Source organism: Muscardinus avellanarius (assembly GCF_963383645.1).
Source record: "Muscardinus avellanarius genome assembly, chromosome: X".
In the NCBI taxonomy this organism is placed as follows: Eukaryota; Metazoa; Chordata; class Mammalia; order Rodentia; family Gliridae; genus Muscardinus; species Muscardinus avellanarius.
The window spans coordinates 36,999,810-37,015,794 of record NC_137792.1 but is presented as its reverse complement, the minus strand read 5'-3'; the positions used below and the strand labels follow the sequence as shown (position 1 = coordinate 37,015,794).

The 15,985-nt window shown below is 36.9% G+C and overlaps 1 protein-coding gene across 1 annotated transcript in view; it reads right to left on the bottom strand.

Annotated features, from left to right (window-relative positions):
* MAOA (monoamine oxidase A) overlaps positions 1-15,690 on the bottom strand; it is a gene marked incomplete at both ends in the record, with an annotated part of 71,064 nt that extends 55,374 nt beyond the window's left edge. Inside the window, 2 exons of the mRNA XM_080719439.1 lie at positions 2,285-2,379; positions 15,618-15,690. Of these exons, the coding sequence (XP_080575565.1) occupies positions 2,285-2,379; positions 15,618-15,690 (168 nt within the window). The remainder of the gene's footprint in view (positions 1-2,284; positions 2,380-15,617) is intronic.
* Between the last annotated feature and the right edge of the window lie 295 nt (positions 15,691-15,985).

Below are 15,985 nucleotides of genomic sequence, written 5' to 3'. Positions count from 1 at the left end.
CGCATGTAGCCAAGGTCTGGGTAACTTCCTACCCATCTTATGGTCTCTTTTCAGCTACCCTATGAGGAGTCTGCACTCACCTCCCTGGGGTTCATGTACTCACCTCTGCTGCTGGGTGCCTGGTGCGACAGGGGTATGGAGGGACAGGGTCATGGATTTGGTCATCCTTTTCTGTCCTGTACTTGTAGGACTGTGCAATTCTGTGGCTGGTGACCTTGGTGTTTGTGAAATATGTCTCAGATTGCTAGATATTAGATTTTTGGGGGACCTCCAACATTCCCACCAGTCTGGACTGCATGCTATTGTTCTTGCACCTCTGTTTGTTTGGGGATTTTCCTTTTTTTTCCTGGGTGTTTAAAAGTGGCCTTGTAAATATTATTGAGTTTTTCTACTTTTAGTTCCCACCTTCCATAAAGGTAGTCTGGAATGTGAGATGCTGCTCAGTTTGTAGCTCCCTGAGATGGATTAGACACAGGCTTGCCTAAGGGTATTTACTCCATTGCCAACTTCTTCCTCCTCCTAGATTTTGCATTTCTATTATGCTCCTGGATGATTCCAAGGTTGCAGATCCACAGATGACACACTGAGTAGCAAGGCTATAGAAAACTCTTAGAGCTAAGAAAAGTATAAATAGACCTAGAATACAACTTTATCTAACAAGACATGGTGCATATGATATAAAGGACATGGCATGGTGTGACTGCAAAGTCTAATACACCATCCTAGTTTAGATGTTGTTGGTTGGATATTGCCATATTCATTCAGATTCCATTTCCCATGCCTGATTCCACTCTGCAATCTAGAAATTCTAAATACTTGGTTCTCCAGGATTTCTTGCAGCTGAAAGTAGCCATGTGACCCAACTTTGTCCAATGAAACTAAAGCAAATATCTGCCAGAGTCTTCTGGTAAAGGAAATGCTTCATTACAAACAAGGCTGGTGTTATTTTCCTTTCCTTCCTGTCTTGAGTGCTTGCTTAGAATCATAGCATCCATCTTGTTACTAGAAAGCAATAGGCTAATATGCAAAGCATGGCAGAGAAGGATGGCAAGAGCCTGAAGCCTTGATGACAAAGCTGAATACCTGCACTAGTTAAGACTTCCTATCACTTCCTACTTCACTTCTTTTGTTAAATTATTAAATATTTTCATAGCTTCATCTACTTATTATCATTGCCTAGGCTAAGTAAAAGATCTTCTAGTTAGATAGATGCTTTCTCTCCTCCCAGTAAATTTGACAAGTCTGTTTCCTTTTCCTTACTGCAAATCCTCACCCTGTACTGCTCTATATTTGTGTTTTAGAAAAGTCTCATTAATGAGTTTCTAATGGACAAATGCAAGGTCTTCTTTTCTCCATCATCCTTTACTCTGTTGAGCATCTCTTCCACTTTCCTCCATTGACTGCTATAGCTGTAGGAAGAGGAGCCCTAGTATGCTCTTCCTCCTCTGCCTCTATGGCTTCCCTTTAGTTCTTTCTGCCTCTGCCCCTCTTTTATATGTCAAATTTCTCAAACTTACATCTCTGTCCCTCTTTCTTTCCCACCCTTAATTGCCTCCATGTATACTTTCATTAGCTTCCATGGGTTCAGTCACCTACACGCGATAGTAATAAACACTTAAGTAAATAATAGTAGCCTGCATTTTCCCAGAACAGTAAGCCCAAGCATAAAAAGGCAGTGGTGCAGCAAGAACTTTGCTATCTTCTTATATTAGCTAGAAATGACAGAAGCAAGGAGGTCAAGAGAAAAGTTGCACAAAAATATGTACATTTGCTCCTGTTGGCTGGCACACTTCTTTTAATCTCAATACTGTTGGGTAAATAAACAAGGAACATGTTTGTGTGTGTGTGTGTGTGTGAGAGAGAGAGAGAGAGAGAGAGAGAGAGAGACAGAGACAGAGAGAGAGAGACAGAGAGACAGAGAGAGAGAGACAGAGAGAGAGAGACAGACAGACAGACATACTGATGTCAAGTTTAGCTAAACCATAACACTATCTGAGATACTACATATTTAAGTTTCTATTTTGGAAATCATGATACTGTATTGAAGTTATATCTTCACATCTGTTGTCACTAAACTGTGAGTGACTAAAGGTCAGAGGCTATCGTTCTTTAGTAAGTGCTTGTTGAAGAGAATCACTATATGCATGATGAAGTAGTTTAGGGCTATGGAGTATAAATGGCTTATCTGAAAAAACTCTCTTAATCTCCTCCAATGCTGCGTCTTCCAATAGCCTCACTTATACTTTTGAGTAAGATACTGTATATAAGCATTAAAATCACTTACCCTCACTGTATATGTCCTTCCTCCAACTCTGTCCCGGGCTTCTAAGACCAAAACATTAACTTCATATTCAAATAAGAGTTTGGCAGCAGCCAATCCTAAGCAGAAAACAAAAGAAAACTATTGAAATCTAAATGCTAGACATCCAAGATTTAACCAGGTCTACCTATAAAATGAATGCAGGGAATTGCACACAATCCATTTATATTTTTTCTAAGAAATTCTGACCATCTGATATGGTCACTCATTTTTAAATTATTATTATTATTATTATTATTATTATTATTATTATTAAACCCAGGGACATTCTATCTCTGAGCTATCTCTGAGCTACAGTTCCAGCCCTATTTGAATTTTTTGCAGTACTCTGGATATAACCTAGGTATATTCTACCTCCCAGCTAAACCCTAGTTCTATTTTTTAATTTTTTTCATTATGTTCATACATCATATTGGGGCAAAAAACTTGTGTTTACATACATGTACACATCTCTGATTTAATTCCTACCCAATTTCCACCCCATTCCCTCCTCATCCCTCCTTCCCTTGCTTGGCCTAGTGGTTTACTTCGATATGTTTAAGTACATTGTGTGTTTTAGAGATTTCCTCTTCCCCCCTCCTTTCTCCTCCTTTAGGTTGCCTTGTTTGCTCCTCTATAGGATTTCCTTTTTCATCTAGAGTTCCTCCTATGACCCATTTCTCCCTAACTCTCACATATTAGGGAAAGCATCTGATTTCTTATTTTTTGTGACTGACTTAGTATAATGTCCTCCTGTTCCATCCATTTCCCTGAATATGATGTAATTGAGTTTTTTTAATGGCTGAGTAAAATTCCATTGTGTACATATCCCACAGTTTTCCAGAGGGCCTCACTATGTAGAACATTTCTAATGAAAAATGACCAGTGGCCTCTCATCATTATAAACAATAGTCATCTGTCATACTCTGTCTCCATGACCCTAATTTATTTTTATCCTTATCACATATTACCACTTTATACACATATACACATGTATGTAAGCATATACACACATACACATACACACAACTCTTCTGAATATTGTTTGATTAAGCCCCTATGAAACTAAGATCTTTGCTTGTTATTGCTTACTGCTATATCTCTAGAATCTACCACATGCTGGACAATCAGAAAATATTTGTTGAAATAATTTAATAATGAAGGAATAGCATCTTTTTCAAACACTGCAACTCAAGACTCTTACAAATACACTGTTATGTGTTTCTATTGAAGGGAATTAAGAGTCTAAAAATAAAAATCCCAAATCAAATTAGCCAAATAAAACATGCCAGGGCAGACTCCCACTTCATTTTCTTAGCAGAATCATCCTTTCCTTAGTATCTTTTGGGGATTAGTACCAAGAAACCCCATGGATGCCAAAATCTGCAGGTGCTCATGTCCTTTATATAAAATGGTACATAACTGCATCTAATCTACACACATCCTCCATAAATTTTAAATCTTTTCTAGATTACTCAGAATACCTAATATATTGATATGTAAATACTTATTATCTTGTATTGTTTAAGGAATAAGAAAATCTGTACATATTCAGTACAGATGAATTGTTTTTCTTAAATCTTTTTGGTTGGGAGTTAGTTGAATCTGCAGATGCACAAGCCATGGATACGGGAGGTATCAAGTGCATGATGTGGGAGAGTTAGTTATAGAGCTAGCATGCATTAGAATCATGATTTGCCATTTGGTATGTGATAATCTTAGAAAAGATTTTTAGGCTGTTTTTGCATCTGTAGAGGAGATAATAATAATGCTTATGCCCTGGTTGCTGATGTTAGGATCAAACGAGACAACACATATAATTGATTACTTAGCCAAGTGACTGACGCATAGTAAATGTTCCACTTAGTATGAGCTACCATCATCACCTTTATACTTGAAGTCACTGATCACCTTTTTTCTAATACTCATGGTTTTGCTTCAATCTTTAAACTCCTTTATGATATACTAGGTAATGTTTATTTGTAATTTCAGGTTCTATCTTAAATACTTCCCTGTTCCCAACTTAATTCCGAATTTACCAAAGGATATTCTGTGAAAAAGCACTTCCTTAGGATGTATACAGGATTTTTATAGGTTGTTCAGTAAGATAAAAACATGAATAGGTTCATTGTGTTCCAGATTATAATAATGGAATACAAACGTTGTTATGGAGGCACTTAATCCAGCTTGCCTAGGGTGCATTGGGGAGGCTTCAAGGACGTCTGCAGTGACTAGCTTAAAGCTGTGCTTAATGGTAAAACCACAGTAACATTAAAGTTGGAAAAGAGATAGTAATGCCCACCATTATCTGTTTTATATAACATTATACAGCAAGTAGTAGCCAATTACTTTTATTTATACCTTCACAAACCTAGCTAAATTCATCAATTCGCCAGACAAGTAATATTATGTTCCTACTAGGTTGCAAGCTCCATTATAAATGTTACAATACAGAGCTGAATATAAGCACATCCACATGAAGTTTACAGTCTACTGTGGAAACAAATACTTAAATGAATGTAATGTGGTGACAAAGTCTATCTCTACAATAGAGCCTGCCATGTTACAGGTGCTCAAATGCAACATGAATAGGTTATCAGGTCACTTTAACCTTTATGCCTAAGTAAACCTGCAGATTTTAAATACTACTAATACATTTTCTAATCTATAACTCAATTTTGTGCTTACTGGCAGAAAAAGAACAAATATCAATGTGTACACAAACTCATTCCTAATACAAACACTATATCTGTTAATCTATTGATTGAACTATTTAATGTATACTTATATCCATCTCTATTTTGTACTTATTTTCTGAGAAATAATTCTCTAATTTTGAAAAGGACAAATTTTATAACCCCCTCATTTTGATAAACTAAAAAGGTAAAGCTGCCTCAAATGATAAATAGAAGAAAGCTAACAATTAGCTTCAATTTGCCCTGAATTCCACAGACTGGTTGTCTAGACAGTCTTAATTTATTTGATTACTGTTCGGCATTCATCTTCACTTTAGATAAATGGATCTCACCCAAGAAACGAAATGTAATTATCCCTTAATTCATTATTTGTCCCATTCTTTCATTAAAAGTTAAAATACAACATGGACATTCCACATACCTGTACTCAGATTTGTTTAATTATATTCCAAAAATGTTTAATGAAACACTATTCCTCAAGCAAGATGCTCCAGGGAAAATATCAATGTTCATGGAAGTTGGGGCACTTTAAACTGTTTCTTCTGGGAAAGTTCTAGAGAATACTGACATATTAAAGCCCTGAGAAATCTTGCAGCAAAAAAAGACCTGTTTAAACTCAGCATTGTTCCATCCTCTGTCACTTTTATAAAAATAATACCTTAGCTGGGTGTGGTGGCACACACCTGTAATCCTAGTAGTTGGGAGTCTGAGACAGAAGGAGTACAGGTTTGAGGCCAGCCTCAGAAAATTAGTGAGATCCTCAGAAACTGAGCAAGATCCTGTTTCAAAATTTAAAAAAAATGTCTGGGTGTATATCTTGGAGCTAGAATGCCTCATGGTTCAATCCCTAATACTAAAATAATTTTAAAAACCTTTGAAAGACATTTTTAAATAGCTAGTTTCATTTCTTATATGATTGCTTAATAGTAACAGTAATAAACTCTTATAAGCAGAGTCCTAGGTCAACAATGCCTACAGCAGAAGCTGAGAGTGTTGGAGCAAAGCTTTGGTATTGCTGTGGCTTATATACTGCCACCTCATATAGTTCTTTATTCCTAAAAGTGACACTTTTATTTAACTTGAACATCTGTTACCACCTAGGAATGTATATACAGTAGATTTTATGACATGCTTTTTTATGGTACAGGGGATTGGACCTAGAGACAATCCATCTCTGAGCTCTACCCTCAGCCTTATTTTATTATTTTTTATTTTTAAACAGGGTATCACTGCCGGGCATGGTGGCGTACACTTGTAATCCCCACGCTTGGGAGGCTGAGACAGGAGGATTGCACGGGTTCAAAGCCAGCCTCAGCTGCTTAGTGAGGCTCTCAGCAACTTAGTGAGACCCTGTTTCCAAATAAAATATAAAAAAGTTCTGGTAATATAGCCCAGAGGTAGAAAGCCTCTGGGTTCCACCCCCAGTGCCACCAAAAATAAAAAATAAAAAGGGTATCACTAAGTTACCATGAGATTAGCATAAAACCCGAGATCCTCCTGTCTTGGCTTTCCAAGTACTGGGATTAGAGGTGTGTACCACCGAACATGGCACATTTCAAAGTACATGTTTAATTCTTTACTATTTGGTGATATTGTCCCTGGCCAACAATGCTCACATGACTGCACATTTGAACTATTAGACTGAACACTCCAAGAACAATAAAATGTACAACCAAACAGTAGCTCACACTGAAATATTCAAAGCATTGTTTCCAAAGCAAGAAAACAGTAAAACCCACACATGTCACTCCAGGCACATAGTAAGCACTTAAGGCACATAGTAAGCACTTAACTTATTTGAATATACTAAAATGAGTGGATGTAGGCACACAAGAGAAAGATCTCTAATTTAAACCATAACTCACTCACTTAATTTGGAAATGGTTACCTTAAAGGTCATCTTCATTACATTTCAGAATTTATCTAAAATCTATCATACTCCTGTCAATCATTATTTACTTTATGAAATACTTTCTTTGTCACCTCCTTTAGGTAGAATTAACCATTCCTTTTTATGTGCCCACTGTACTTCTGAACCAACCTCAAGTACAAGTGAAGTAACTTTTACCTGAAATGCTTGGGACCCAGAAGTGTTTTAGATTTCAAATGTTTTTGAATTTTCTTATATTTTCATATGTATAATGAAATTACCTTGGGGATGTGACCCAAGTGTAAACACAAAATTCGTTTTTATTTCACATTCAACTAATATACATAGACTTCAGGCAGTTTTGTACAATACTTTTAGTGCATATGCTTTTTGACTGCTACCTATCACATAAAAGTCAGGTGTGCAATTTTCCACTTCTGGCTTTATGTTGGTTCTCAGGAAGTTTCAGATTTTGGAGCAATTTGACCTTCAGATATTCATATTAGGGATGTTCAACTGATCCCAATAGCATTTCAAGCTTATAGCCATAACCCCTGCCACAGAGAGGTATCCTATGTATCAGAAAAATTACTGGATAGAAAAATGGGCTAGTAGTAAATAAGAGAATATCCTTTGATTTAAAAAAAATTCTTCCTTCCTTGTGAGTCTGAATTTTGTCAAGTACCTTCAATGACCAATGACTTTTATAAGCTATTGCAAGTGCATATTAAATAACAAATTTATACAGACTAAATGCACAAATGCATATCGATGGCTTCAATTAAATATGTAAAATCTTTAAATACCTAAGATACTTAATCAATCACATCAACAACAATAGCCTTCCAATGCTTTCATTAACGTTTTCTCCTCAGATTTTTGCTTTTCGTAATGTCAGGTTCACTTCTCTATTTATTAAAGGCTTAAGATAGAAATTTTAGGTGCCTTAGTTTTCTATCTTGAATGTTTTGACTTTTTATTGCTGTATATTTATGAATTTATTACTAGTAACTGTTTAATGATGTATTAACTCTTTTAAATTATTTCTTGACACTTCTATGAAATCTGTTTTAGCCCCAAATAATTTTAATATAGGGACAGTGATACTGAACAGGTTCCCAGAACATAGGATATCAGCCTGGTACAGAGGGAAAACTTCTATGTGCAAAAGTATGCATACTTAGTGAATAGGTCCAATGGATTTCATCAAATATTCAAAGGGACATTTTCTCCAAAAGGTTAAGAATCACTGATCAAAGTTATTCAATCTCTATATAGTATCCTAAATATATTTTTTAAAGTAACTAAATCCATTACATTATTTGGTAAATTTCATTTCCAACTGTTACATGAATGTACAACTACATTAACAATGAGTCCCACTACTTCTTATAATCATAATGAACCAATAAAATGTCTAAATAATCACAGGAAGGTCATTATGCTTTATAGGGTTCTCAGATTATAAAATTTAAATGTTCACAAAAGTAACATTCCACGTAATATACTCTAATTTTTATACTACTGTCAAACATTAGTTACTAGATTTTAGAGCATCAAGCCTCAAAATAAAGCATAATAAAATATATTGAATATCTATGGATAACCCTATAAAGCAAATCCAGTAAGACGAAGAATAGAAAAAGTTCTACCTAGTAGTCAATATTTTAGGGACCCAAGGCCAAGTTATTTTACTAAAGCTTTTGTGGCATTTGATAACTAACCCTCTGAGCTTCTGTTTCAGTCCCTTTGAACTTTTATGGTCAGTCATTCTGTGATCCTTGGACATGGTTAATATGTAATTAACTTAACTCTCAAAGCTTTTTATCTGGCTTTTAAGTTTTCATTGACACTCTTACCTATTCAAACAATTTGATATTGTTAAAAGTACAGTTTTGTTTACTTTGGTCTAGCAACAACCAGAAAAGGGTGTTTAAATACTCAGAGAAACCATGGAGAAGGTGTGAATGTACTCCTGTGAAGAGACCCAGATGATTTAAGTTAGTGGAGGATGCCAATATGTGAGATGATATAAACCATTTTCAGAATAAAACATGAAAGGGAAAAATCATGTTGTAGGTGACATCTAAAAAGGAAAGCTAAGGACATAGACCTTTTTGAAGTTGACTACCAAAAAGAGATATTGGAAGATATATCACATATAAATTAATTCAACTTTTTAGATGATTAAACCACACTTTAAAGACTTTAATTTCCCTAATACACACTGCTAAGTAACAACATACCAGAGAACAGGTTATCCAAAAGAAAATGTAAATTGTTGGGAAAATATAAAATAGTTGTCACAATAAAGATGGGAAATAGTTCCAAAAGTCAACATGCCTCAAATAGAGCATTTTAAACTGTTTTGATGCATTGCCAGGCATGGTAGCGCACACCTTGTAATCCCAGTACTTGGGAGGCTGAGCAGGAGGATGGCAAAGGTTTGAAGCCAGCCTCAGCTACTTAGTGAGGCTCTCAGCAACTTAGTGAGACCCTGTTTCCAAATAAAATATAAAATAGGTCGGGGATATAGCCTGGAATTAGAAGGCTCCTGGGTTCCATCCCCAGTACCTCAAAAACAAAACAAAACAAAACCTATAAAATCTAAAAGATTGTTTTGATGAATTTTGTAAAGTTCTAATCATTCAAACCCAAAATGGAAAAAAATCTCAACTTTATCATTATCAAATTTATCCAAATCATACACGTATGTTCTTTAGAAAAATACTTATTAGATATCAATATTTTCTAAATTACTGACCTGAGCATTCTTATAAGCTCTCATATGTGATATCAAACTACAATACAACCTCAGTTTTCCTGCTGAATCCAAACACTGAAGGATTGTTCACATGTTAAAACATTTCTGTGCTTCAACAACACAGATTGCATAACCAAATATTTGACAAAAATGGACTCTCAGTTCTTTTTATTATTGGTTTCTGTGATCCATGAGATTATAGTATCAGATCTATTGTTAAAAACATTTTCACATTATCTAAGGATTGTGTATAACTTCAAATCAATTAGTATTGATTAAATGCAAAAATTGCCCACTAAATATCAGCTCTATTGAAAAGCTCATTTTACTATGAAGATTTTTTTAAAAAATCAGAACTCAAATAATATAATTATTGTATTCTTTGTTATCATAAAAGTTTATATAATAAAGTAAAAGTATACTAGTTTTTAATGGGAAAAACTGGGGCAAAGAAGTGTTCTAAAAGGCAAAAAATAAAACCCAATCCTGATTTTCAGCCTTCGCTGACTCTGAGTATTCAAATAACTAAGGCATCAAAAAATGAGTGCCCTTTTTAAAGTGTCCTTTTCTTAATCACTGCAAAACCACATAGTCTGTATTGCCAAGATCCAGTTTAAAATCCTAAAATGATGCTAGGAGAAATGGGTGACTATTTAAGCAAAAAGGGTAATTGTGATAGGTTGTGGACTCAGTTGTTGGAACTCAGACTATAATTCATTCTTCTTGCAAAATGACTTTTCTGTTTCAGATGATGAGAAAAAGTCAATCCCTGCTGGCTTAATACAGCACTGAGTTTTGAGCAGCTAATACTCTAAACTGTTTTCATAGAGCTTGACTCATGGGCAAAAATAAGGGAGGGTTCTATTCCTTAAACACTGCTTAGATACTAAGAGCTTTTTACAATATGACATGGAATATAATTGCAACAAACACGGAAAATCTTTTGATTCACCTAGGAACTTCCTGAGCTATGACTAGGGTATTTTCGGCATGCATATATTAATCATTTACAGTTCACACAGACACAAAAATCATGGGCAGACATCACACAAGGACCATTACAATAGCTACCAGGATCACATCCCTAGTGGCACAGGAGATAACTATTTTTCTTTCCTGGCACATCTCATGTCTAGCTTACATGCTTCTGTTTCAGTTCTCCTTAGGTTGCTTCTGTGTGATATATATATGTTTCTTCCAATCTTTCCATTCCTACCTGTTAAAGTCCTACTTCTCTCTTAAGGTCCCAGCCCTTTGTTCATATTCCTAATGCTAATATTGATCTCACTGTATTTATGTCAGTTATTTGTCCATTGATTACTGCCTCCAAAAGGATAGTGAAACCTTCTAGGCAGGGATACTACTTATTCATTGTTATATAACTCTTTCTCTATGATCTAGTCATTACTAGCACATGGTAAAGGCTCTAAAATGCCTGAACAAATCCACAATTCAGAGCTACCTCCACTCGTAATAAGTACCTTGAGGAATATAACATTTGGTATTGCTAGATGTGTTCAGAACCACAGTCAGATAATCACTTAAAATATGCTGCCAGGAGGATTAAACTCTTAGGTGATCAGAATAGATTGCCTTTTAAAACCCCACTGACCCAAGGACTCTGGAATTCCAAACAGACCCATGGAAGACCTATGCATTGTCCCTGGAAGTGTTTTTTTTTTTTTCCTCTTTATCTCTCTCTCTCTAAAGAGCTATTTCAGAAATTCTGTTAAGGGTAGATGTTAAATATCATCTATTGGTGATTTTCTGTCATTTGTTCTATCTGTGGCTGTTCATGAGTAAGAAGCCATGTTTAAAGTCAGCGGCTGAATCACTGTCCTTAAAATTCAATCACAAAATAAGAGGCAGAAAATCAGTACAAATTAAGTATAGATTATGAGTTCTACAAGAGGGAATAAAAATCAATGGGGATCAAAAACACTGGTCTTCCTCCAGGTATTTCAGGATGGATAAGATATAAATTGTCAGAAAGAAACACTTCCATGTTAAGACAAAAACAGTGAAGACATGAAATGACAAAATAAATACAGCATAGTGTGTAGCACTGAGGACAAGAGACATCCTGATTAAAGCTTAAGTCCAAGTTGGGGAAGAGTGGGAAATGCTACTTGTCCAACAAAGTAGGACCAGATAATTAGGAAAATGGAGGGGACCCTGAGATGATGGTAACAGGAAATCTCCTAAGCAGAGGGGCAAGTGTTTAATGCAAATCAAGTCTGGGAGAATATTGCATGCAGGATGGACACAAAGAAAGAGCCATTATTATAAATAAAGGGCGGCCACAGGGAAAGGTGTCCTGATCAGGTAGGTTTTAAGGGTCTAGAATCTGTCCTGAGAGCTGAGCACAATGGTGTACTCCTGTAATCTCAGTGCTTGAGAGGCTGAGACAAGAGAAATCACAGGTCCAAAGCCAGCTACAGCAACTTAGTGAGACACTGTTTCAAAATAAAAAGGGCTGAAGAGCTGGGGGCATAGCTCACAGGTTGAATACTCTGGAGTTCAGTCCCCAGTGCCAAAAAACCAAAAATACAAACTGACCTATTGAAGGGGAGTAGTCACAAGGGAAGAAAAAGAGGAACAGCCTCGAGGAGGATCTGTATCTGTTACAAGGGTGTAGGAGGATTGGGGATGTAGCTCTACTGTAGAGTATGTGTTTAGCATGTGCAGAACTGTGGGTTTTTATCACAGTGCCACTACAAAGGGTAGGAGGAGTGTTTAGAAGAAGAAAGAAGATGTGCCAAAAATGACAGAAAAGATGACGGTACCCAGAAAAGAGTCAAGAAACTGAGGAAGAGATGGATTGGAAGACATGATATTTGGGATATACTGAACCTGCAATATTAAGTGTGAAATATCCAACAGCAGACAAGCTATGGAATACACAGAATGAAAAAGATTCAAATTAGAGACTCAAGAGCTTTCTACAGATAAGGGAACATTGAAATCCTAGAATGAGAAAGAGAGGGAGAGAGTATACAAGAGCCCAAAAGTGATAAACAACAGAACTGCAAGGTCATTTTAAAACTAGAAGTTTGTAAGAATATGAGATATGTGAAAGGAATGGAAAAGGAATTACCAGTAAGGGATAAAAATTCAGGATCCAATAGTATTACAGAAAACATGAAAAGACTTTCAAAAACTCTGTGTGATATACTTTTAAAAACTGGGTGATAGATGATGGATAGGAGCCAGAGTATGTAAAATAAATCAGTAGAGTAACAAATAGGCAGGGTTATTTACCCTCTCAACTACTAATAGTATATAAAATTATTTAATTTGTGGGTAGAAAGAAACAAGGGGTTTATTTTATGTTTTCAATGACAAAATATCAAGATGCTGCTATTCTTTGTGCAAAGTTTTCTTTTGTGTATGACAGTGGGGATTGAACCCAGGGGCATTTTACCTTTGAGCTACACCTCTAGCCCTATTTTATTTTTATTTGGAAACAAGGTCTTGCTAAGCTGCTGAGGCTGACTTCTAACCTGTGATCCTCATGTCTTAGCCTCCCAAGTCCCCCAGAATTACAGGCATGCACCACCATGGATGCAAAAGTAATTTTAATTCTGTTAATGTGGATCACTTTTGAGTAATGCCACTTAGAATATGTACTTTTCTAAGAGGTATATTGTAGCAATAACATTACAGATGCTTAGTATTGGCCAAATGTTAAAATTGTGTAACATCAAAACGTGCAAGCCATGACAAAAGTTATATGTACAAAAACATTTAAAACCCACACAAGGACAACTGTTTCATGGGATATGACCAAGCACACACAAAGATGTTTTGGAGTTCACAATAATGCTTTGGAAATTATGCTTCTTGCTGACTCATGAAACACCCAATTCATGCCTATGTCCTAACATGAGCCAGACTTACATCTACTGTTATTTTAGTTATGAACCATCTGTGGACAAAAACAATGTTTCTGGTCAGTTTAGTATTCAAAGCACTCAGATATGACGGATGAAGATGACATTAGAAGAATCCAAGTGCTTTTCCACTGTCACTGATGGGTTGGAAGCTGGCCTCTAGAATAAAATTATGAATTATTGTGCAAGAAACACCCTATATTCTCCCAAATGGAAATGAGCAAAGTAATAATAACCACAAACAAATCCTGGTTTTGTGGGCCTTATATAACTTGTATATAAGCTTTAATAAATAAGAAAGCCAATTTTTGAGTACAAGATTCAGTATGGAACTATTTACTTAGAATGAAAGCCAGCAGGTACCTCAAGTTCTAAGGCCATAAAGCTTAAGATTCATCAGCAACATGCTAATTCCACCTCTGCTAATGATCAAGTACAGGAAATCAAGTGCGAAAGAAGAGAAAGAACAGGAAATCAGGCAGGGGAAAAGTAAAAGACAAAACTTCCTTTAAGGAATACTAGATACAGATCAAGAAAAAGACAAGAATAAAATCCCAGAAATACCCCTGAACTATGATAAGGAGAAAGAAGTGAAGACAACCCCTAGTCAATTTATACTATATATTATCATTATATTTATTTTCCAGTGATGAACAATCAAATTGTATCTACTAGGGGGCTTGCCTAGAGGAACAAGGTATTTAAAAACAACAGAACACTTCATTGTAGGCACTCAACAAGTGTCTGCTGAATGCATGAATAAATAAATGAAAACATTACTCCGTTTTTCACTCTCCACTGGGATCTGCTATCCCCTTATGCTCCAACATATATGCATCTTTTTTCTGGCAATGCCTTGTAATTGTCAAAGCAACAGCTCACACCAATATCTTCTTTAGTGGTCAAGACTGTTTTTTATAAACAGGATTAGCCAAAAGCTATCTGTCTCCCAAACTGATTTATAAGCATGTTCAGAGTCTCCTCAAAAGAATCATACATAAAAATGACTACTGTGAGGTCACCCTAATTACCCCTTCCCACGTCCTTTTTCCCCTCTAAATTAGATGGTGCAAATTTATCTGAAATTATTAACACCTGGTGATATGGGGACAGGCCAGCCATGGGATTGCCACTAGGTCTAAAACAGAATACTAAATTTCAAACATTTTTCTAATTATGACAATATATGTGACAGTTTATTACATCAATCATGTTGAAGCTTCCAGGATGATACTGAAAAGCTTCATGCACCACTCACTTGGTCAGCAACAAACCCAAGCCAGGACTAGAGGATATAATCAGGCGGTGAGAGCTCTTAGCAAAAGGAGGGCACAATAGGGCACTCCCTGACCTGCCCTCAATTCCTGCTTCATAAAGGGACTCCCTTTGGGCAATAAATGCCCTGCACCTTCCTGCAAGTTCTGAAAAATGGCAGATGTAGGTTGAAACTAAGAGTTTACCCCACTCTCCCTTTTTTGGTTTGTTTTAAAATTTACCATTTCCTAAAAGATTCTGACTCCTTGCTCTTCATCTACCAAATTTTCTAAGGAAAACACTTTTGAAAAGAGCAGAACTGAACTAATATTACTACTATCTCACTACTGCAGAAATCCATAAGCTGATATTTTAAGCAAAGGAGGTAAAATCAGTGAGGTAAAGCAGCATCTCAACAATTAAGAGTCTTAATTGGAAGAAAACCGGTCAGTCACTTCCTAGCTAGGCAATTTGACCTAGAAGGTTACTGAAGCTCCCTAGACCTCAGTTGCTTGGTTTTGTAAAATAAAGGTGAATTTGGTTCCCACTTCATAGGACTATTGAGGACTGAGAAAAATCCACATAAAGTGCTAAATGCAAATGCATAGCAAGAGCTAGTTATCAGTATTTAATAGTAGTAACATTATTGTACCTTCCTCCCCCAGTTCACACTACCCGAAAAACTGACCCAGCCCCCACTCCCACCTCTTAGGATCTGGGGCCCTGGCCACTGTCACACTCACATACATGAGAGAGACCCCCAAATACCACAGCGATACTGACAGTCCCCGGCCCCAGGCCAGCCAGAGGCCCTCATGCCACTGCTAAGGTCCACACTGACCTGAGATGCCGCCTCCTATCACGACTACGTCGAACATGCGGTTTGCGGTACTCGGTTTCTCCCGACTCGCCATGCTTTGGTTGAGCCTCTCCTGAGGCGTGGATACAGGGGTGGGGACCGCCAAGGGCGAGGTGGCCCCTTTTACCCACTCTCGCCCCGAGTCCGGGGGCGGAGCCGATCTTTCTACTGATACCCAGGGGAAGCCAGGCTCTAAGGGCGGGGCGGACCCTTGTGCTGACTCTCCAGGAGCGCCCGGGGGCGGAGCTGATTCTTCTGGAGATACAAGGAGGGAGCCGGGCACTGAGAACGAGGCGGGCACTTGTGCTGGCACTCGGAGGGAGTTATTGGGTGCAAGAGTTTCCTGTGTC